The sequence below is a fragment of the Manacus vitellinus genome, unplaced genomic scaffold, assembly GCF_001715985.3.
Source record: "Manacus vitellinus isolate BGI_N305 unplaced genomic scaffold, ASM171598v3 scaffold_108_pilon, whole genome shotgun sequence".
Classification (NCBI taxonomy): domain Eukaryota; kingdom Metazoa; phylum Chordata; class Aves; order Passeriformes; family Pipridae; genus Manacus; species Manacus vitellinus.
In genome coordinates, this window is record NW_021938835.1 from 113,442 (window position 1) to 136,534 (window position 23,093).

The 23,093-nt window shown below is 42.7% G+C and overlaps 1 protein-coding gene across 2 annotated transcripts in view; it reads right to left on the bottom strand.

The window, feature by feature from the left end:
* Positions 1-7,192: 7,192 nt before the first annotated feature.
* Positions 7,193-23,093, bottom strand: part of ERG (ETS transcription factor ERG) — a 65,105-nt gene continuing 49,204 nt past the window's right edge. Inside the window, exons 4-10 of one of the 2 annotated variants that reach the window (XM_018088714.2) lie at positions 22,553-22,756; positions 21,515-21,595; positions 19,522-19,593; positions 13,975-14,043; positions 13,580-13,636; positions 11,674-11,721; positions 7,193-8,741 (exon numbers count right to left, since the gene is read on the bottom strand). In XM_018088714.2, the coding sequence (XP_017944203.1) occupies positions 8,221-8,741; positions 11,674-11,721; positions 13,580-13,636; positions 13,975-14,043; positions 19,522-19,593; positions 21,515-21,595; positions 22,553-22,756 (1,052 nt within the window). In that variant the 3' untranslated portion in view covers positions 7,193-8,220. The remainder of the gene's footprint in view (positions 8,742-11,673; positions 11,722-13,579; positions 13,637-13,974; positions 14,044-19,521; positions 19,594-21,514; positions 21,596-22,552; positions 22,757-23,093) is intronic. The other variant, XM_018088715.2, reaches the window with a different exon arrangement.

The window sequence follows — 23,093 nt, forward strand, 5'->3', positions numbered from 1 at the left end:
TACACAATTAAAATCACGAGAGCGAACAAAACCATTTGCAGAGTGCTAAGCCAGCACTTTGTACAGCTTCTGACAAAACAACAGAGATGTATGGTCTGATGCTTTTATACAGTCTAGGATGACTGATTACACACTACACATTTAGCACTGCAATACATCTAATTGTTGAGGTAAGTGGTTAAAGAAATGAAAAATGCCTGTTAGCTCATTTTGCACAGCTCTCACCAGCCATTGGAACTGGATATTACATTCCCAGTGCAAACTGCCAGCATTGGCAGGGCTATTTTACAGCTGTTCAGTCTGCATTGTAATGAAGTCGTGACATGAAATGTTTGTGGAAATTGTAATGAAATGTTAGCTGAAAATATATTAAAGTGGTAAGTGTGGAAAGAGAAATGAAGTCTAACATTTACAAACTCCGCTGTCTCCTGGGCTCAGCTGTTGCTGACCTGCCTTTCCTATTGAATTGCACCTCACAGTTGCTCTCTAGCAACTCCTCTGGGCTCAGTACTTTGAATTAAACCTGACCTTATTTTCTTTTTAAGGCTATTTTTTGGTTCTCCAGAACCTCTACATTCCCAAGGGGTTACGCTCTTCCTTTTTTCCACTTTCATCTCTTTTTCTGCAAACCTCCTGATGTCCAGTGGCTGTTTTCTCCCCCCTTGCCTTAGATCCATCTTTCACTTTCCAAGCCTATACAGGAGAATAACCTGTTCGGGTTTCCCTGGGTATTGGAGCCTTCCTGGCATCCCCTGACCACCTGCAATTTCCCTTTCCATAAGAGTGAGCTGGGCTAAATCATCCTCCTGGATTGTTGCCCTCACTGTGTCAACCCATGGTCTGATATTCCGGTTGGATTTCTGTTTACTGACAACTCAGATCTGATCTCATCTCACCATCATCAAATCAGGTCTAACACTCAGCACCAAGTAACCCCTGCAAGGATGTCCTAAAGTTCCCCTTCTATCCCCTTCCATCCCCTTCCATAAATTGCTAATAAGGGGCTCTGTCATGACATTTTTCCTACCTCTCTGACAGCATTTCGATACTCTTTTTCTTCTTCTTTACCTCTTGATTTTGGCCTCCTTCTCCTATTTTTCCTTCCCCTTTCCAAGCCCAACTGATAATAACTCTTTCATTTCCACACATCCTTAGTTGTATGTCCCTTCTCCTGCCATCTCCTCCACTTTAATCTTCCAGGAACAGCCAAAGTAACAACCTTTATTTTCACACCTGTTTAGAGAACCAAGCCCTGCCCTGCTCCAAAGGCTGTGTGCCACTTGCTTTAGTCTTCATTTGCCATTTTTTTCCTTTGGAAATTTGTGGTGGGACCTTTACAACTTATGACCATGCAGAGACACCTGGAACTTTTCCATAGTTGTAACCAGCAGCCATGCAGGGAAACAACAGACACTCCAGTCCCTTGGGAGCCAGGCTATGAGCTGTCTATCTGTGCCAGGATATGAGCCCATCCCAACGTCCAACCACCTTCTACACATTTCCTGGATTTATCCTCAGAGCACTCTAGAATTAAAAAAACCCAAAAATTCCATGCTCCCTCCTTGAAGAAAGAGCTGAATGGAAAATGTTCAGCCAGCCTTGGTAGAAAATACAGAATTTTCCAGCATTTATTAGCCTTGTGTATTTAAAGACACGAGCACTTCAAAGCAGCTTCTGTTAGTCATGATCTGTATTTACCACATCCAGCACAATGGGATCAGACTCATGGCTGGGTCATCTGAATGCCATTCTCATCCCAGGAAACTGAAATATCTTGATGTACCAGACAAGTGTTTCTGGGAACAGCGCAGGGACATTTTTCAACCGTGAAACAAATCGATGTTTTGACTTTCCCCTTTTTTTTTTTCTCCTTGTGTTTTGACTACGCTGATGCAGGTGAACATGCTCCTCCCCAACCCACAGGGGAAAAGGGAGATTATTTTTAAAATTTGCCAGTTCAGTGGTCACTGTGGTTGCACACTGGAGAGCTTCACAAGCCCTCCAGCTCTTCTCCAGGAGGGTGGAGGAACGTGCTTTTTGAAGCTCTCTATCATCCCTGGCAATCCTGTGCCCATCTACAGGGCTGTTTCATGACACAAACCAGTAATTTGAAAAAAAAATAGGTGAAAGAATCGAGTAAAAGGTGCACCTAAAATTTAAAACTTGCCTTTAATGTCCTCTTAGGGCTGCTTGAAGCCTAAAAGTGCCACGGCAATCTTTTAGCCCAAGTGCTTGTGCCTGTTTTAAGAATCCGTTTTAGTATCTGGATGTGGCACTTGGGGACATGGATTAGGGGTGATTATGGTGGTGCTGGGTTGATGGTGGGACTGGATGATCATGAAGGTCTCTTCCAGCCTCGATGATTCCGAGCTGGTGGAACTATTACAGTCAACAGTTTGGAAAAACCTTCCCAGTGGTCTGCTGGTGGAAAGACCTGAGGAAAGGAGGATTTTCAGTTCATGAGAAAGAAACTCCAAACAAAGAAAAGCATGAAAGTCCATCTTCTAGCTGCTCAAGCTGCTCACCTTTCAGTCAAGTGAGAATATAAGAAGATCATGGCTGGGGAGAGAAGCACAGACTCCAGTGGGATGGAGATGGCAGCCAGAGAAGTCCTACATGGTAATAGTTTAGACAGAAGGAGACATCAGGCCTGGTCATGTGAAGAAACAGGGATAAAAAGGGGGGGAAAAAGGGAAAAAGAAGAAAGAGGGCCCATTAACAATTATCAGAGAAGAAGAGGGATAGGTCTGTGAAGTGGAATATGTCTAAGCTTGGCAAACTCCCAGTCCAAGGGAGCGTGATAACAGTCTACAAATATTTGGAAAGCTGTAAACATTGAGGCAGGCAAGGAACTCTGGAGTGTGATGCATGGGGAGTGCAATCAGATGAAGCTGCAAAATACAAAAGCAGCAGGAAAGCAACAACAAAAAAAAAAAAACCCTTTGACAATGAGATGTATCATCTTCTGTGTCACGGGAATGGGTGGAAATACCCTGGAGTTGAGACCTTTTCAAATGAGAAGAAGGTTCAGGAAATATCAGTAAGTGTACAATTGAAAATACTTCTGTTTTACTGAGGAAGATGGATGGGGTTTCCCAAGAAGAATTTCTCACTGCTTCTAGGATTGTGCATTGAAAACTATTCTGTTCCTTATTCTTATAAAATATATGCAAACCGATACTCTGGTATACAACACAAAAATTTTCTGAGCCTGGTTTTGAGGAGTCCTCACTCCACTGATTCAAAAGTACATCTCAGGGGTAATTTCTGGCTTAACCCCCCCTGTTTTATTAGTTTTCTTGAAAATATGTGCCCTTTTAAACAATGATGGGAAGGGACCATACAAGAAAGGAGGGGAGGGATTTTTTTACAAGAGAATGTAGTGACAGGACAAGGGGGAATGGCTTCAAACTGACAGAGAGTAGGGTTAGAAGAAATTCCTCCCTGTGAGAGTGCTGAGGCCCTGGCTCAGGTTGCCCAGAGAAGCTGTGGCTGCCCCTGGGTTCCTGGAAGTGTTGTAGGCCAGGTTGGATGGGTTTGGAGCAACCTGGGCTAGTGGAAGGTGTCCCTGCCCATGGCAGGGGGGTGGAACTGGATGATCTTTAAGGTCCTTTCCAACCCAAACCATTCTGTGATTCTGTGATTGAATTTTGCAACAATTTTCCACATTCCAGTTGGCCTATTACCCTCATTACCCAGCTCAAAGTTCTTCAGTCCAGGCTCACACCGGGTCACACATCTGATGATGTCTCAGCTGCTGATGCCTCCAAGGAGTGGTCATCCCACCCATGGGACAGCAGTGGAGCAAAGACACTTTGGGTGTTGCAGCTGAAGCCTGAAAACAAGCAGGGAGCCAGGACAGCCTTCTGAGGAGCCTCATGTGCTTCCCAAAAGTTTAACTCAAGCTTACTGAGCTTTCATAGTTGTGTTTGACCTCGCTGTTCCCAACGCAGCAAGGGATGGGACAGCTCCAGTCAGGGGAACAGAAGAAGAAATATCTTTACCAAGAAAACACAAGGGAGGGGTTTTTTTCCACCACATATCTGGGTTACCTGTCCCTCATGAAAGGGTTTGTCTTGCTGGTGGTCAACAAGGTCCCAAGGAATAGCCACTGTCCAATGTGAGCATCCATGGTAGCTCCTCATCTCCTTAAGTAAGGTCCCAGGATCTGCTGTGAAGGTATCCAAATGCTCCCACTGCCCACCAGATAGGGAACAAAGCATTTGTGTCACATCAGGATTGCTTCAGGAGGCAGGTAGAATTCAGTCACGAATTAACTGAACACTTTGGAGGGATGAGGATGAGACTGTTCTCAGGGCCATTCCACTGATGTGCCCAAAACTTGAGAAGATGGCACAGAAAAAGATCATGGGATGACTAATCATATAATACAGGTAAAATGTTTCGTTGTTTGTTTTTTCCCTTTCTGTAATGCATCTGTAATTAAAAATTTATTTTAAAATTACATCTCAGCAGGTGTGAGAAACAGTCTGAGACAGAAGAATTTGCAGAAGAAAGTCTAAATCACTGATGATCCCTGTGTTTCTATGGGCAGTTTAAAAGGCATGTGGGATTTGAGGTATCCAACGTGGACTCTTGGGAATGTGAGAAGTGCTGCAATAAAGTTTGAAACTTGACTGACAACTGACTTTAAAAGAAGTCCTGATTTAAATAAAGGGTCAAAGTTGTCAACATGACAAACTTGTACAAATGTACACTTATCAGAGCCATGCTGTCCATGCATCCAGGTACCTAAATGGCAAAGAGAATGTTCAGCCACATCTTGGTGTCTGTCTGAGCCTCACGTGAACATCTCTCATGGTGTGGACATGGAGTTTCTCAGCTTCCCTGAGAATTTTGGCTGTGCTGGGCCCATCCATAGTCATGGACTGAACTGGGAAACAACTCCTAAAACTCTGGCCTTGCTCTGGTCTTTCTGGCTCCCAGCAGCAGCACCAGACTGGGCAGTGAGAGCAGAGACACTGCCATGGATCTGTGTTGGTTCTGTCAGTGCCCTGAGGCACCAGGTTGGTCCTTGACATCCAGAGGGAAGAGACCATGGGGTGGCTGCTCCCTGGGATAGGGAGACCCTAAAAGTAGTCCTGATGTAGCAGCAGAAGGATCTCTCCATCCTTCACTCTCTTCATCCTCAGAGTTGCAATATCCAGGTTTTCCAAGGCTCCTGGTAAGCTGTGAGCTGGTCCTGGAGAAAGGTGTAGCTCTAATTCACCGGTGACCTTCCCGTGTCCTACTGCAGGATTTTGTTCTTCATCATGAGGGGACTCCATCAGGCCACCTGCTGGGACTCCACCCCTGTATCAGGGTTTAGATCCTTCCTTCCAATGTCAGGATCCTGTTCCCATTGCCAGGTAACACAGGCTGGAAATCCTGCAGGCAGCTCTGTGAGCAGTGGGGATGCCTTGGAGGCCTCTGGGCACGTCATCTCCAATCCAAACAAAAATGGTTGCTTTATCTGGATTTTTAAGTGCTCAATTAAGAGTTGGTTCAAAAATACACTTATCATTTTGAGTTTGGGGTTGGAAGCACACATGAAGCAGACAGTGAGGCATCTGTAGATGTATTTCCACTGAAAGGCAAATTATTTATTCTCATTGTCACATGTAGGTGTGCCTGCCATAACTTTCTAAAATCGTGGGTGACTAACCTTTTCCAAGACTTCTTTTTTTTTTCTATTATTTTTAAGAGATATAGACTTACAGTGCTTACTTCCCAGATGATCACAAGGTCTCACACATCAGTAACACAATCCTGTGCTTATAAAGTGCCACCAAGACACCCCATAACATGACAGCTTGGCAAGTTGGCTCCCATTGCACATTGGATCTGCTGCAAAACCTGAAACCACACCCATTTTGTCAGGGGAAAAAAAAAGGAGAAAAGAGCAGCAAAAAGGAGGGACCCAGAGGTCTGAGCTGTCTGGGGTCTCTGCAGTAAACACTCATAAATGTCAGTGCTGATTTTCCAAACTAGTCCTTCAGATGGTGTTGCAAAAAAAATGGAGTCATGCCACGAGGCACCAGATGGAGTTTTTTGGGGCCCAGGGTACAGTGTGGGAAGCCTGTAAAGATGGAAGAGTAAAAAAAAAAAAAAATAAAAAAATCCTGCCCTTTGTAAGCAGCCAGGATGGACTGCAATGACAAATTAATGAGCTACCATACACTCCATTCTAAAGTGAGGAATAATGGAAATTATTCGTTATTCACTTTATTTACTAATGATGATACAGTCTGTGTTAAGAGCAAGGGGGTCTGCTAATTCAGCATATTCAGTAGGAAGATACATCTCAGGCTGAGATTTTGCAGCATAATTTGATGGCAACAAAAGATAATTGCTCAGTATCAATATCCTTCCTTAGAGGTCTCTTTTAGACTTCACTTTCCACCTTGGCCATGGAGCTGTCAAAGAACTGGGCGTGCTTGCAATCCCTGGGCAAAAGAAGCTCAGGACAGGAATGGTAAGGCACTGTTGAAGAAGGGTTGCAAGTGTTTTAGGAGAACTTTCTGGAAAAGAACAAAAGTACATGCCCACTTTGAACTTTGGCTGTTCAGCCCTATGTTTCCAAGACTGCTAGATTTCCCAAACCAAAACTCCTGGCTTATTCTGAGCAGCAGATCTGATGAGGGCGCCAGGCACTAAAAATGCAAATACAAATGCAAACCACAGTGTCAATCTGAATTGCCATGCTAGGCCAAGCTTATTTTATTACATACATTCTGCATTCTAAGTACTAATAATGTTCATAATGTAAACATTAAAGCATACAGAGTTAAAATTCAAGGCCACGATAGTTCGGTTTTTATTCGATTGTCCCTTTTTTTTGGTTTTTGTGTGTGTGTTTGTGTGTGTGTGTGTGTGTGTGTCTTTGGTTGGCCGAGATCAACTCGTAGTGTATAAATGCATAAGTTATATAATAATTATATAAAAAGGAAAAAAAAAAATAACATTGACTTGTATACTTCACTCTGACAAACGCACAGCGTTCGCGACTCAATAAGAAAAACTGGCGCCCGCCTCACAAAAATACTTAGGTGATTTCTGATCTTGGTTGTCTCTTGCTTTAACCACTAGAAAACAAAGCTCCCTTAGCAGTGATGAGGTTCTAACCGGTAACTTTTAAATATCAGACACAATTCCAGTTTTGCTTTTTTTTTTTTTACCAAAAAAAAAAAAAAGAGTGAGAGAGATGCGTGTTCTGATTTCTGAATTCTTCTGCTTTTCCCTTTTCCTGCCTTTTTTTTTTTTTTTTTACTAGGAAATCAAGTCTGTTCCACCTGAAATACTGGGAATGGTATAATACTGAGCAATACGTTTCACAAGTCCAAACAAGTGTTTCTTCACAGTCCCCAACGCTACTGAGTTTTTCAGTCTTTTCAGTCTCTGCTGGTGAAGAAGTTTCTTTTCTCCCATTCTCACCACCTTCATCCCTCCCCTTCTCCTTCCTGCTTCCTCTGTCAGGTACAGGCCTCTGATCTACAATCATACACTCGCCCTTCAGCACATTCTCATTTCCAATGTTTGGCTCAGGGTTCCTGCAATACTGTCAAGGAATCTGAAAGTTTGGGTTGTCTTCACAGTTTGAGTAGCTGATTCCCTCCAATGAATGGAACTCATTCGCTTTTAAGTAAAACAATGCAGCTATTTTCCAAATCAGCTTCCACATTAACCAGTCTCTTCTGTTGATATGTTTCTATTTTTTAAATACAGACAGGTGTGGTTTTTTTCCTTTTTTTTTTTTTCCCTTTTCCCTCCTCTTTTTTAATGATCCATATATTGTATGTTAGGTCACTATAGACTTATCCTTATATTGCTGTAGTATAGTCCCAGTTTTGCACTAGCAAGGTATCAAACTTTACACATAAGCTTATCAACTTTTTAAGACCACCAGCTTCCGTAGGTTTTCCTTATCATTTCATGCTTTCACCTACAATAGTCTATTGTTGTTTGGTCCACAGAGTCGATGCCCATATACATTACATTTTAGTATCTTAATACTTCTTGGATATTTCCTTTAAATCCCTACTACAAAGAGTCTTTTTGACATCTATTTTTAAAATGGTTTTTTTCCCAGCCAAACCTTCCCTTGTCTCTTTAGGCACTTTGAATTCGTGTACTCCCACAGAGTTCGCTGCGATTCCTTCATCCCAGCGAGAAGTGTCTTTGCTTTTTCTGGAGTTTCTTTTCCCCCACCCCACCCCACGCTTAGTAGTAGGTGCCAAGATGAGAAGGCATATGAGCAGCTGGCAGCCTGGTGTTGGGGTAGATCCCTCCAGTTGGCGAATTCCAGTAGGGAGTCGGGGCGGCGAAAAAGCTCGACGATGTCACGGGCAAAGCAGGGGGGTGGGGAGCTACAAAGTTCATCTTCTGAGGGTGCGCGTGGTAGGAGCTCATGTAGGGGAGGTCTGACGGGTATTTGTACATGGAGGACTCCGGGGGGTGAGGCTGGAGGGCCTGGGCGATGCCGTGGAAGTCGAATTTGTAGGCGTAGCGCTTGCCATGGACCTTGGTCATGATGTTTTTGTCGTAGTAGTAGCGGAGGGCGCGGCTGAGTTTGTCATAGTTCATGTTGGGTTTGCTCTTCCGCTCGCCCCAGCGCCGGGCGACCTCGTCGGGGTCCGTCATCTTGAACTCCCCGTTGGTGCCCTCCCAGGTGATGCAGTTGGAGTTGGAGCTGTCCGAGAGGAGCTCCAGCAGGAACTGCCATAGCTGGATCTGCCCGCTCCCTGCGCCGAGAAACAAAGCAGAAATGTCAGGGCTGGCGACGAACAACAGCAAGACATCAATTCTTCTGTCTCTCACAGAGGACCCCACTAGGAAATGTTGCAATGCTGGTTCCTAATTCTCACCCTTAACCATTCCCCCCTTCTCCCAGGACTGCCTCACGAAATCCTAAAGAGCAGGGATAATTGTTATGTGTCATGTTTTCCCTCATGTGAGTGGCAGAATGCCATTAGACGGAGGTTTAATTGTTACCTAATGTCACTCAGCGCAGACAATTGATGGGGAAATAATCCAGCGCTCATTTAGGAAACTAATCTCTAAAGTTCAGGACAAACAGCTTTCACTTGCGTAACATTTTCGCTTGTTCTCACAGCATTATGTTGCAACTAAATGTTCCCTGCTATGGAATGAGCCCCCACAAAATGGAGAAGTTTAGAGAGAGCTGAGCTGGTGCCAAACCATATCACCCATTTGCAGCGTTTGGGGAAATGCAGAACGGAAACTTATTAGCTTGCTGTTGCACTGCATACAACCAGAGGGCAAAACACTTGCAAGAACAGTGAAAAGGTCCATAAAATACATTCCTTGTCATCATTCTGCTTCATTAAATGAGTTTGAGTTAAATTTTAGGTTAAGACTCAAAATGCTGCCGTCGCGTTTTTCTCGCTCTCTGCCAATTTAATCTCGAAATCAAAATAATCAATCCGCTGTAAACTTTGCAAAATCGAGCCAGAGCGACAAAATTTGACCATTTTGGACAATTGAAAGTAGGTTTCAAAGGGCCTTGCCACTGATACTGTGAAAAGCTTAGCGTTTCTTAACAAAGCAGCACTGAAATGATGCAAAATCGAGCCGAAGCAGCTTGCAGGGCAATCTGTTTCACAAGCACAGTGTCAGCAGAATTTGCCAACCAGCCTGGATGTGCTAATTCTAAGTACATCCCTGACCAGGAATTGGTTTGGTTTCTTTTTTTTTTATTCCCCCAAACCAGCTTTATGGGTACAATAAACAAACTTTTCTTTAGAGAGCTCATAGTAGCCATTACAATATCAAGCTAGAGTAGCATCTGAAATCCACTGGCAGTTTATACTTCAGTGTAACTGAAACCCATCTTCGTTCCAATGATATTTATCCAAACTGTCCTTAATGAATTTCTTCTGTTCCATTAACATGCGTTAGATAAACAAACAAACAGAAGAATCCGTGGTATGAGCGAGGCATGCAAGATTTAATGCACGAAACATAACAAGGGGATTAGCCTTTGAAAATCAATAAACAGTTCAGCACCGGACAAAACACAAATTTTTTGAATAAGCAATCCAACACATGTTCTAACATAAACACTTGCCTTCCAAATGTAATATATAGTCCTATGAAAATAAATGGTTGCTGTCAATTTCCTTTTAATGAGAGAGTAATTCCACCAATTCATAAACACACAAAACGTGGTAAAGCACGGGAACGATGGCGTGTAGAAATTCCATATCCAAATGTTAAAAAAGCATCCCAAACCAGATCATGTGAATGTCATCCACAGTAATGAAGTCTACCAAATGGACACTTGATAAAATTTTAAAAGTCATGATTTATGGACAAATTAAAGGGATGTAGGCCCCTATTTCCAGTTAAGACCAGTGTTATCTGGAAACCCACCGCCCCAGGCCATTTGGAAAATCCTGTTCTTAACACTTATTTAATTCCTTTCCTCTGCTACACAAAGCTGTTCAGAAAGTCAGCTAATCTAGAACTGGGCTTGATGTCACTCGGGATAAAGTGAAAGGAAAGGGATCAGTATTTTGGCAATTTGAGGCCTTGAAAAGCCGTGTGATTGTTGTAAAAAGAAACACTGTCACTGGGGGTTGAGGAGAATGTGGAATGAGAAATTCTGTGCCCTGTGACGGTTCAAGAAGGGAAATAGGAAGTGGAACACACAATGTCAATCCTTTGTGGCAGATTATGATGCTGATTATGGTGCTGTACAGCCACAGAGTGTCCTGCGGACTCGGGGCAGCTCCAGTGAAATCCACACAATTCCCAACCAGAGCTAATAATTTACCCAGAAAGTCCCTTGTCTTTAGTGAAAACATTATGGTCAAAGGTTGGACTCGATGATCTCAGAGGTCTTTTCCAACCTAAATGATTCTATGACTCTATTCTATGCTACAAGTCCCTGTCCATGATTCACCTCATTGCCTTCTTCAAGTGGGAGAATATTTTGGAAGTGTTTAACCCAGCTATTCTTTGCAAATACATTATGCTTTTCTGTTTTTTTTTTTCCTATATATTTCTGCTGGCTTGGGTTACTCATCCCAAAATTTTGTATTTGTCAAGGCCAGTATGAGACTGTGCTGTGGGTTAACAGGATCTGGGACACATATGATGCAGATTGGTAAGAGACTCGTTCCCTTCTGGAGGGGTAACTGGAGGCCAGATGGGGTGTCTTAATAAAATCCTGATGTTTAGGCAACTGAAGTGAACTCCAGCTTCAAAGGCTGGACTTGATGGTCTTGGAGGTCTTTTCCAACCTTAATGATTCCATGATTCCTGTTGATATGAGGAGCTCAAATACCTCTAATGAGGTGCTCAGCTGACCGAGTGTAACCATCTACTCCAGGGTGATTTGAACAGTTCTCAACAGAGAGCTATATTAAGTGTATCTCCAGTGAATATCATGGGAAATCAGATGCCCAGCTGACATCCAGACACCCAAATTAAGGTACATGAGTTTCTGTTTCAATCTGTGACCTCAGTCCCACCCTTGTGTAACTTAGAAACCCAATTTCTGCAACCCACTGGGTAACATCAGCTCCCACTGAGTCACACTGAGGAGTGGTAAAATCAACCACATCACCTCCCAGGTGTGGTCTGAAAGCTCAAATGGGGACACTAAGAATGAAGAGAATTCCTCCTAAATCAGCAGAAACCCCTTCTCACCTGGATTTGCAAGTCGGCTGCTGGTCGGTCCAAGTATCTGATAAGGATCTACAAAATTGTGAAAGAAAGATTTAAAATCATGCAACATTTTTAACATTTTAAACATTTTTGAACCATGCATGGGACAGTGTGTGCTGCCTGATGGGACAGCAGGTCCAACACCCAAGCAGTTCCTCTCTCTGCATCACAATATTTGCATGTGTTCTGTTCAAACCCGGCATGCAAGGACACACATTTGCCTTTTGGAGTGTATCAGTGTGCACAAGTCTGTATTCAGGATGCCAGGGCCCACAGGCACAGCTGGGAATGGGGTGAGAGTCACCTCCAAATAGGACAGTGGCCTCTTTTCTTGTGAGGTCACATTTGTGGGCTGCTCTTCCTGTGTCAAAAGAGGTTCCAGGAGAGGGCTGAGAGTGGCATGGCTGGACCCTGGAAATGTGGATGGGTCAGCATGAGGAATGTCCTCATGGAAAGGGTTGTCAGGCATTGGCAGGGGCTGCCCAGGGAGGTGGTGGAGTCCCCATCCCTAGAGGTGTCCAAGGAAGGACTGGACATGGCACTCAGTGCTCTGGGCTGGGGGACAAGGTGGGGATTGGTCACAGGCTGGATTCAATGGCCCTGGAGATCTTTTCCAATCTAAATGATTCCATGATTCTTCTTTGTCACTGGAATCCAGTGAGGGATCCCACACAGAGGAACCCAACCAGGGTTTCCAAAAGAGCCTGTGAAGGCCACACAATGCCCGTAGCACCTCAATATTTTCCTCAAGGAATTCCCTCTGGGAATGAAAACTTACTTTGGCCTGAAGTAGGGCAGGAAAAAGGGAAAGCTGTGACAGCAGCACAAAAGCCTGGAGACCCTCATTGCCATCCCTGTCCCTGGGGCTGCCTTGGCTCTGGGTGGCTGCTCTCAAACAGCCGTGGGTTTTACAGCCAGGAGGACAATCAGGTTACATTCCTTATACATTTAAATAACCTGTGCACCTCTCACACAGCCATTAAATGGTCCTAAGGAGTTACATAAATCATTAGTGCATTTCTAGAATGACTCTCGTGGTCGGAAGGCCAGGTTAGATAAAACAATGTTTGGGCAAAAAAATCAGTGTAATCCTTCCCAGGCAGTGTGTGCACGAGCTAATGAGATGTAGTCATGTGCACAGTCTTATTTAGCTATAACAAAAACCAGAATAATGATTTGAAATCCATGTGATAAAAACTGGCTCAGAGTCTTCTGAGCTAAGAATATCCTCTAAATCTCTTTTATTTCCTCCTCCTAACCTTTTACTTTTAACAAAAGCCATAACAGACTCAAAATCTCTGTAGTGCTTTCCAGCTACCTGTGCAAAACATACTAAGGGATTACGTCCTACTCCATGGATTTGCTGCTTTGAAAACACAAAAGGCACCCATTTTTCAAACCACCAGTTTACAAACTCATAAACTTCTACTTTCTCCTCAGTTTCCCAATAGACTGAGAATCCCTCTGATATTCCTGTTGTATTCCAGGAGCCAAATTCAAATAAGTTTCTGTTTGCTGTAAGCTATTTTCATTTCTTTGCTCATGCACATTTTCCAGCTGCTGGCATTTCAGCTACTGGGGTCTTTTGACATCCTCTCCTTCCACCCTTGTGGCTAAACTGTGCACAGGGACTTTTTTTAGAAGAATTTTCACCCTGCAAGGCTGTCACTGCCTTTAAGCACCACTAAAAGCAACTTTTAGGGGCCAAGGGAACCTTCATCTCAGATCCAGCTGTAGAACCAACTCATACTCATCTGGGGTTTTAGTGGTCACCAGCTGGGGATCTCATTAGTGGTCTGAACCAGAGGATGCAGGTGAGAACTTTCCTTCTCATCTTGTTCAACAAACCCATCACACCCAGGCACAATTCAAACAAAATGACACCCACCTAACTGAGGACGTTGGTCTTCTGTTTTGGGAACTGTTGAGGATGATGGTTGAGTAGCTGAAAATGGAAAAGAAACCCCATGTAGTTATTTTTTCCAGTTAGGAAGTCGGTCACCAAACCTACGAGAGGCCGGGAGCTCCTGCTGCTCACCACTCCATGATGGACACAAAAGGATTTAAGCTTTACAAGACTAAATGGTGATGGACTTCATGGACTTTGTGGACTTTAGGGAAGGCTGTGGCTGCCCAGTGACACCACCCAGTACTTCCCATACACTGCTAACAGGATTTCCAGCCAATGCACAGGTAAAAACCCTCCAGAGCTGAGTGCTGAGCTCCTGACAGTTCATTTTGGAGTCTAATCCAGGTTACCCCAGATGTGCAGATGCTTTTTACCTTTTGACTGAGGACTGGGGTGGGTGTGACTCGTCCATGCTGATCTCCTGGCTTGCTCATAAGGCAAATCTGTGGAGGAAAAAGACGTTTATTCATGCAGATAAGGCACAAAGTGCTTATGTCCATAAAGGGCATGTTTCTAGGGGGCTCTGGATTTGAAAAATCACTGAACCAGGAAGGATATTCCTTGTTTAAACCTTTATCATCTTTATTGTCTCTAAAAATAACAGCACCACCTTGCCCTCTGCATTGCTCTTTAGAGGTGCCTGTTCTTCTTAGAAGTCCAAACTGCACTGAAATAGCTGCTATAAACAATATTTAGAGGATATACAGAGTTCATCACTTCCAAAGACTCAGAGTACTCCCTTCAGTCCTCTTCCTCAGCCCAGGACAACAAGGAATGACAAACACTGATATAATGAATAATCTGTGTTAGAGTCTTGCAGGAAAAGTCCCCCAAGAGGTCAGAGCTGATTTTGTGCATAAAATTCCCTCCCAATTTCAGCATCTAAGTATTTCCTTTTAAGAAGATGGGCTTTAGTTGATTTATTCCTTTCTGTTTCTTGGGACAAGCTCCTTAATTTATTTTACCCTTCTTTCAGTTGCTCATTACTTCTATTTTATTTAAATGCTTTGGAATAAAAAAAAAAAAAATGAAGAAACTAAACCACAAAAGTTTTCTTCAGAAAGTAAATGTAGTAAATTCAAATGTTTGCTTTACCCTTTGAAATCTTTGCAGTTTCCTGTGCTTTTCCATGGCTGACTTTAAGACATCAGTTAAAACTGCTGCCAAAATCTGAGACTTAAGTAGCCTGCCCAGGACCTCAGGAAGGCAGCAGTGCCCACCTGGTGAACTAAGTTGGCGTGGATGTCTTGGTTCTTATCACTGCTTTATTTAGGAATTTATGTTTGGAAATTAAACCAGTTGGGAAGCAAAGAAACAGCCACAGGCCGGCTCTGGGCAAGGCAGATGTATCTGCCCATTTCCAAGCACTACGAGAAGAAATATTGAATGGAAATAAAGTGCAATGTGAAATTCCCAAGCAAAACACCTTCAATTTATTAATCTGTTTGGCTAAAGGGTGTAAACTGGCACTCCCAGCACTGCCACCTCCCAGAATCTCACACTTCAAAACCTTTGCTTTTACTGAGATATGTAATTTATCTTCGTATTGCATTTTCAAAACTAGTGATCTTGTACCCCTGATTTCTTGAGAACTATTCCACAGCCTTGTCTTTCAGAAATAACATGAACTGTACAAGTGCACAGTACTGGTGTGCAGGTGAATCACTGTATAGTGCAGATGTCCTGACCAGGTGGAGATCACCACTGCTATTAACATTTTAATCAAAGACATCTCATATTTTTTTCCTCCAGCTCTTCCATTCCGTGTCCAGAAAGACACTGTGCAACACTTCTCCTTCCCTTTCCCTTCCCTTTCCCTTTCTCCTTCCCCTTCCCTTTTCCCTTCCCCCTTCCCCCTTCCGCCTTTTTCCTTCCCCTTCCCTTTTCCCTTCCCCCTTCCCCCTTCCCCCTTCCCCCTTTTCCCTTCCCTTCCCCTTCCCCCTTTCGCCTTCCCTTCCCCTTCCCAAACCTTTCCCCTTCCCCCTTTCCCTTCCCCTCTTCCCCCTCCCCTTCCCTCTCCCTTTCCTCCTTCCCCTTTCCCCCTTTCCCTATCCCCTTTCCTCCTTCCCTATATTTCCCTTCCCCTTCCCCATTTCCCCAATACCCTGTCCCCTTCCCTCCCTTCCCTTTCCCTTCCCTTCCCCTCTCCCTTCCTCTTCCCCTTCCCCTTCCCCTTTCCCTTCCCCTTTCCTCCTTCCCCTTTCCTCCTTCCCCTTTCCCCCTTCCACTTCCACTTCCCCTTCCCCTTCCCCTTCCCTCTTCTCCTCTTCCCCTTCCCCTTCCCTCCTTTTCCCTCTTTCTCCTCTCTTTTCCCCTCTTTCTCTTCTCTTTGTCCTATTCTTGGGTCTCCAAATTCTTAGACCCTGTGCCCTGAGGGGACTCTGTGACACCACGTGCCTGTACCTGGTGCCACTTGCAGCCTCGAAATACATTTGGTACAAATTTAGTACCGTGAGAAAAATGTTTTGCCTTTTAACTCAACACACCATAAGATGATTTTTTTTTTTTGTTTACTACACCCTCCCCATGGGAAGAAGAATCCAGTTATCAGCCCTTCTTGAAATAGTGCAAAATTCCAACTTCACTCTTAGTTCAGTGCCATGCCTTGATAAACACGTTGCTGCTCTAGATAAGAAGAGCTGTTCTTGTCCATGAGATATTAGTACAACGTGTGCTTATCTTGGAAAGATCTTTTCTGGGAATGCTCCCGTTTGGTGAGACATGTAGACAAACCCACACCAGGTCTCACTGAGCTCCCAATAGGCCTCCTTGTATTAATTATTTTCTGAAACTTCATGTTCTGTTGTAAAGGTGACTGAAGAAATTCTCCTTTTTTTTTTTGACTGCAGCTCATGGCAAGCCCTGCTCATTTCCCATTTTCTATTGTGGTGCCTTAACAATGACAATGCTTAATTGCTTTCTCCAGAATTGCAGCCTAGAATCTGGCTAACTCCCACTGGGCATTATTTATTCCCCCCTCCTCATTTTTGACCTTTTTCATGTCATCAAGTGATTGTCCCCAGGGCCTGCTGTTGCTCTCACACGAACAGTGTTTTGTTATGGAAAAGCTTCTTTGCAGTCTGGTTGAAATGTGACATTTAACTAAAAGGAAAGCCACAGGATAAGCCAACAAAACAGTTTCTTGAAAGAAAACTGAATTTCTGCAAAAAGCATTTTTTCCTTCTGCGCAAAAATTCTGACTTTGAGGATGTCTGCCCACTCTCAATTGGAAAAGATAAAATAAAATAATGTTTCCAAGATCACAGGATAGTTTTTTTGTAGAAAACATTCAGTTAGGATACACTGCTCTGCACAGAAGAACAGAGACACCATGTATCCAAACTGCAATTCCCACAAGTAGTTGTGTAAAAACAGAAAGATGCTGGAGTAAAGCTTTTTGTTTTATTTGTCATTTTAAACACGGGGTAGATAAAAAAGCTGAAATGAAGGAGTTCACCATGTCTGATATGTGGTTTACAACCTTTTCCTTCATAACAAAACAGTATTTTACTTTTCCATCAAAGCCAGAATGAAACAAATATTGAAATCATAGAACTTCTTGTGGGATATGAAGTCCAGTTTTTGTTCAGTCCAGTGGAAAATACCATAAAATAGACTTATTCCAGCCTATTTCCTGCAGGACACCCAGGTCCCTCTGGTCTTATGTTACATGTTTGTCTCCCTTGGGAACTCCTGAGAGTTTTGGGCATCAGGATCTACATGGTATAGTTGGTAATTGTTTCTATAACTATATTTTGTCTTCTTAATCATAATCATGCCAACATTCCCCCGTGCCACTCAAAGCTCCTGGGTGCTCCTATAACCTGTGTTATTGCTTTAACATTTCATTAAAATAACTGATTTTTTTTTTTAATATTCTTTCTTCTAACTCTGAGCCTAAGCAGGTACCCTGGGACACTCCTTATTTAGGTAATTGTATCGTGTTCCCTCAACCCCAGACCTTGATTTGAACAATTTCAAACATTTCTATCTCTCAACGTGCTCGGAAGTTTTTTCCACATTCCCATGGCTTTCCCTTTTTAATTCTGCAAATAGCCTTTTTGATAAGGGATGATTCACCAGCTTTCCATGCAAGGCTACTCTGCTGGTTTATTTTATGGCACAGTCAGATTTCCCACATGATCCTCCACCGTGTTTCTTCATTTGTTCACTTTTTTTTCACTAGAGCAGTGGCTGTCACTGTGCCAGAAACAGAGATGACTACGTTGAGTTGTTCTTTCATGAGTGAAGAGGGCTAATTTGAAGTCAGCAAGATATGCAAATAACTTGTGTCTTTATTTATCAACTTGTATTTTCAGCTGTTAACATATGGCCAAGCCATTTCTCTCTAATGAGCTTCCTGGGTGCCTGTACAGGGATCCTTTAGAGGAATCTCTGCTTTTAGGTAATTACAAAATTATAGAATTATAGAAATATTGGGTTGGAAGGGACCTTAAAGATCATCCAGTTCCACCCCCTGCCAGGGCCAGGGACACCTTCCACTAGCCCAGGTTGCTCCAAGCCCTGTCCAACCTGGCCTTGGACACTTCCAGGGATCCAGGGGCAGCCACAGCTTCTCTGGGCAACCTGGGCCAGGGCCTCCCCACCCTCACAGGGAAATATTGCTTCCTAATATCCCATCTAACCCTACTCTCTGTCAGTTTGAAGCCATTCCTCCTTGTCCTGCCACTCCAGGCCCTTGGAAATCTCTCTCTCCATCTTCCTTGCAGGTTCCCTTCAGGCACTGGAAGTCCACAATTAAGTCACCCCAAAGCCTTTTTATTCACTACTGTAGACAAATAAATGCAGCAGAAGAGCTTGTTCTCCAACAACCTGAGCAGGGGGGATTTGAACCCATAATGGCCTGGCATTGGTTTCTTTATCTTATCTTTATCTTTTTTAATTATCAATTAACAAATCTACAGACATGCATATGTATACAAGTATAAAAGTGTATATAAAATAGTTTCTTGTATGCATCATCCTGATTATACCCTAGAGCATAGATAAAATATTTGCTGTCCAAATCCCCCTGGTTTTAAGGCAAAAATGTATCTTTTCACAAGAGCTTAGTCAATTCAAGTGCATGTCCCTTCAGAACACTTGGGTTTATGTCCCTGGCTCAGTAATGGATTTCCTTTAACTTTAATATTTTGCTGCAACTCCTCTTGATGTCTCATAGTACTTTGCACTCATTATTAGTAAAGCAAATGTCCAGATTAGGCATTTTTCCAGAATTTCTTGTGGTGAATTGGTAATATAAAGAAAAATTTGAGCTTCCTAGCCACGTCCTCACGTTCTTTAATTATTTCCTTTAGCTTTTCACAACCAGCACATCCACAATAAACTCTTGTGGGCTTTAAACATTTGAGCAAGAAGTGCTTTCTTATGTTTCGATTTTTCTGATTTAAATCTCTTAAACTCCCAGTCAGATGTTGTGGGGTTTGCCTGCCTCAAACATAAATAAAAAACAGATAGCAGGAGAAACATGTATCCTGCAGTTTTAGAGTGTTTTTACCCTATATACTTCAAATAGGATTATAGAAGAGGGAAATTTTGTCTCATTTTACAAACACAGAACTTAAGCACAGTGAAAAGTGATTGTGCTGGGACAATGCAGCAGAAAAACTGAACAGAGCTCAGTTCTCATTCTCTGGTGCTTTAGACAGTAAATAAAGTTGTTTAAAAGCAGAGAGATAGGTGGAAGAAACAGACTTATTAAACTGCTCTATTTAATCAACTCACTCTACACAATTATATAAACACACATATATAATACAGGTATATAATATATGTGTGTGTATTCAAAATACAGCCCAATATTTATGAAAAAAAGAGAATTAAAGGAGAAAAAAAATGAGATACTTCAAGAGATGAAAAGAGTAACATCACAGCACACAAAAGGTGGTCATTGTTCATACCTGGCCTGGTTGTAATTCTTTGTGTTGCTTCTGGATAAACTGATGTATTTGGAAAAATAAAAGTGGCACCTCCTAAAGAGAGAGAAGATGAAATAACACCTAAAGATTCATTTCCACAGCCCCTAAACCCACTGATATTTTCCCTCCTGTGTCTGAATAAAGACTATGAGTAACTAATTTCTCTCTTAGGAGTGTTATACATAAAAATTCATTCTGGAAGTCTTTACACCCATATAAATCCATTCAAATAACTGGATAAAACTCTGCAAAAATCTGTTTTAAGGAAGGACAGTGAAGTCCAGGAAATCCCTTCTCCCCTCGTCACAAACACCTCCACCTGGGCTTTGTATGTTCTGAAATAAAACTTCTTTGCCATTCCCTAAACAGGTTCATATTTTCAAACAGGGACTTTTTGGGTCAGGCCCACAGAAATTTCATTATCTTTCATTAGTGGAAAAATTAGAAATGTTGAACTTGATGTAGGAAATAGTCCCTCACATATCTCAGGCACTGAAATTGCTCCAACTACCCCAATGGGCTCCTCATGACCCTCTCCAGGAACCTGAAAAGGGTCATAAGGAATTGTGTAATTATTGTTGACTTCAAGAATCATTTCTTTCTAACTATTTTGATCCACTGAAAATTTCCCTGTGCTGATGATGAGCATTCCCACTCCCAATGGTAGAGATGCAGACAATCTTATTTTGGTGAAATGAATGTCCAACTATCATTGTCAGTGCACATATATAGAAAAAGATAACACACAGAACTGCTGAACAACACTTGGATATCTCTATGTATGGAAGGTGCTTGGCAAATTAGAATCTCAAAAGCCAGAGATGGAAAAGTCCATCTATTTTTAAAAAGGACTTCAGTCTTATTCCAAACCACATCAAAATAAATGGAATTTGCTTTTTTGTTGCCTTTGGTGGGGTTTGCAGCAGGACTACAACCCACAGTAGGACTTTGTGTTTGCCACTATGGCTGGTGGCAAACGTCTGTTCTCAGGGAGAGATCTTTAATCTGGTGAATTTTGCTGGAAAACTCACTCAAAGTGAAAAACTAAATAAAGCATTGCAATCCAAGTCTTGTTTTCTTTTTCTTTTGCATTATCCTCTGTATTATCTTTTTCATTTCTCATAAAGGATTGTTATTTCTGGTCACTGTAGGTAACTAATACCCTCAGGCATGATCATGCAATATTCCAAACATCTTTAGTCAGCATGTATAACATACTGTATGTACAGTTCCATGCCATCCTCTGTTGCACAACTGTTAAAGATAAAATGTATTCTGAATTATTCTCATAAATATTTTAAGCTACATTCTGAAAGACAGATGCTTTTGAGGCACGTGTCATTCTCCTACCTACACTCAACAGTTTTCTGGGCCAAATCAACAGAAAGGTGAATATCAACAAAAATTGTTTTATATCCAGATCATACTTAGTGGAGATTACAACACCAAACTTAGTGGAATTTCCAGCTCACATAGCTAGAAAATGAGATAAGCTAACTGCCTAAATAGCAATTGTATTGATTACTACAATATTTGCTGCATGGGTGGAGACATCCCCATTCACCAGAGCCCAAAGCACTCAGGCAAGTGCTGAAGCACTTTTGAGCTCCAACAGGTTTCTAGGGACCTGTGGAGTAGATCTGACAGTACAGTGAGACAGAATAAGAAAAAAAAGTCCTCAGATAAAAGGATAAAAGGCCCCAAACCTCCAGTTTATTATGAGTGAGGGACCCCCTTCTCTTGCAGGACACAAGAAATTACCAGCAAGGAGACCATTTTTGTACCATCTGGCCCTGTGTGATCCCACCTGCTCTCCGTGTGTCTGTGCATAAAACTCACACACACAGCAAGGAGAGGATCCACTTGTCTCCCTCCTGGATTTACCACTTCCATTTTTTTTAGCAAGCAACCCATAAAGAGGAATCCTGTGCTTTTCCAAGATGCCCTATAGCAATGGGAGCAGTGCCAGCATTACCTGTGTTTCTAGCATGCATTAACCGTGGAGAGTTTTGTAAGGCCTTATCAACATCATCTGAAGTCAAATGTGGAAGAGGAGCTACAAAACAAAACAAAAAGCAACACCAAAACGTAAAAAAAAAAAATCTGTGAATTATCTTTTTTTTTAAAACCATATTTTTTTTCCCCTGACAGGATTGTCTGAATGCGAGTCTGTCCAGAGTTCCAGCCTGCACTTTGGAGGGAGGGGTGTTTGCTACAGCTCAAACCAGGGCATTCATTTATTCAATTTATTCCACATTATGAATGCACAATATTTCTGAACTGTTTTCCTGGCAGTGTGCGTGTGGAGGAGACTGCACCGCACTGGTGTTGCAATGATGGTTGTTGTTTTTTATTCTAAAAACCATCTTCATTTTAACTTCTCAAAATTTTCCTCAAGCTTAGGTGAAAACCCTCGTCCCTTCTTTCCCTTTGAAATGCTAACCATGCACCACAATCAATTTGCATTTGGACTCCAGGGACTGTTCCTTTTTTTTTTTCCCATGAATTTACAGAATTTTAATTCAATTCAGTTAAATCTCCCTGATCCTATTCAGAGGGCAGCAAACTGCTGCCAGTCCTTCGAATCATGCCTGGAATTCGCTTTATGAATCAATGTTTGTGCTCTTGTTTAGCATCCTCATCATTAAAATGGAAAGAAATGAGTATGTGACCAGAAAAAACATTAGCACTGAATCCCATATGATTTTCTCCCTACATGATGCTGATGAATACTCTGAATTTCAGCTTGATTTTCCTCTGAGATGGATACGCAGAAAGATTCCCTGACTCTTTTCCTTCGATGGACGTGAGCGACAGCCAACTGAAATTAATGGGAATCTTTCCATCAGACTCAAAAGGCCTTGGATCACGTTCCCTACTGTGTTCTTAGGAACAGCAACATCTGCACACCCAGTTAAGTCGTCCACAAAGTTATCCACACCACGAAATTTAAGACTGGCATCAGCCACAGACTGACCACAGGCTCTACCACGGTGACAGAGAACTGGCTTACTCTCTCTGAGGTAGTGTAGATGTGACAGGAGGATGTCTGCATTGTAGCTTGGGGTGAGCCTCTGGAAGTCATCTTTGGTCATTTTGCAGAGCTCCTTCCCATCGATGTTCTGGAACAACAAGATGTCCACGTCCGGGAGCCCGTACTCCTTCACCGCCCACTCCAGCCACTGGCGCACGTGGTCTGTGCTCCATAACGTGGGATCTGGGGGTGGCACAAACCACAAAAATCAAGGAGAGAAGGGTGAGTGTTGATGCACTGGACCAGTGCAAAATAAATGTAGGCACAGACAAACTGGAGACACCTTAACCCCCTGTTTATTGACTGCTGGAGGTGCACGAGGAATTAATTCGGCGTATTGAGTGCAAGAGTGAATAACTGCCTGTGGAAAACTGCTAGGGAAGAGCTGTGAGCTCTGAGTGTTACCAACAAGCCCTGAGCTCATTCTCTCATTTATTTCTCCCATGCCATTAGTTTTATCCACTGATTAACAGATTGTTCTGGAACAAGATGTCCACACCTGGAAGGTCGTAACTCCTCT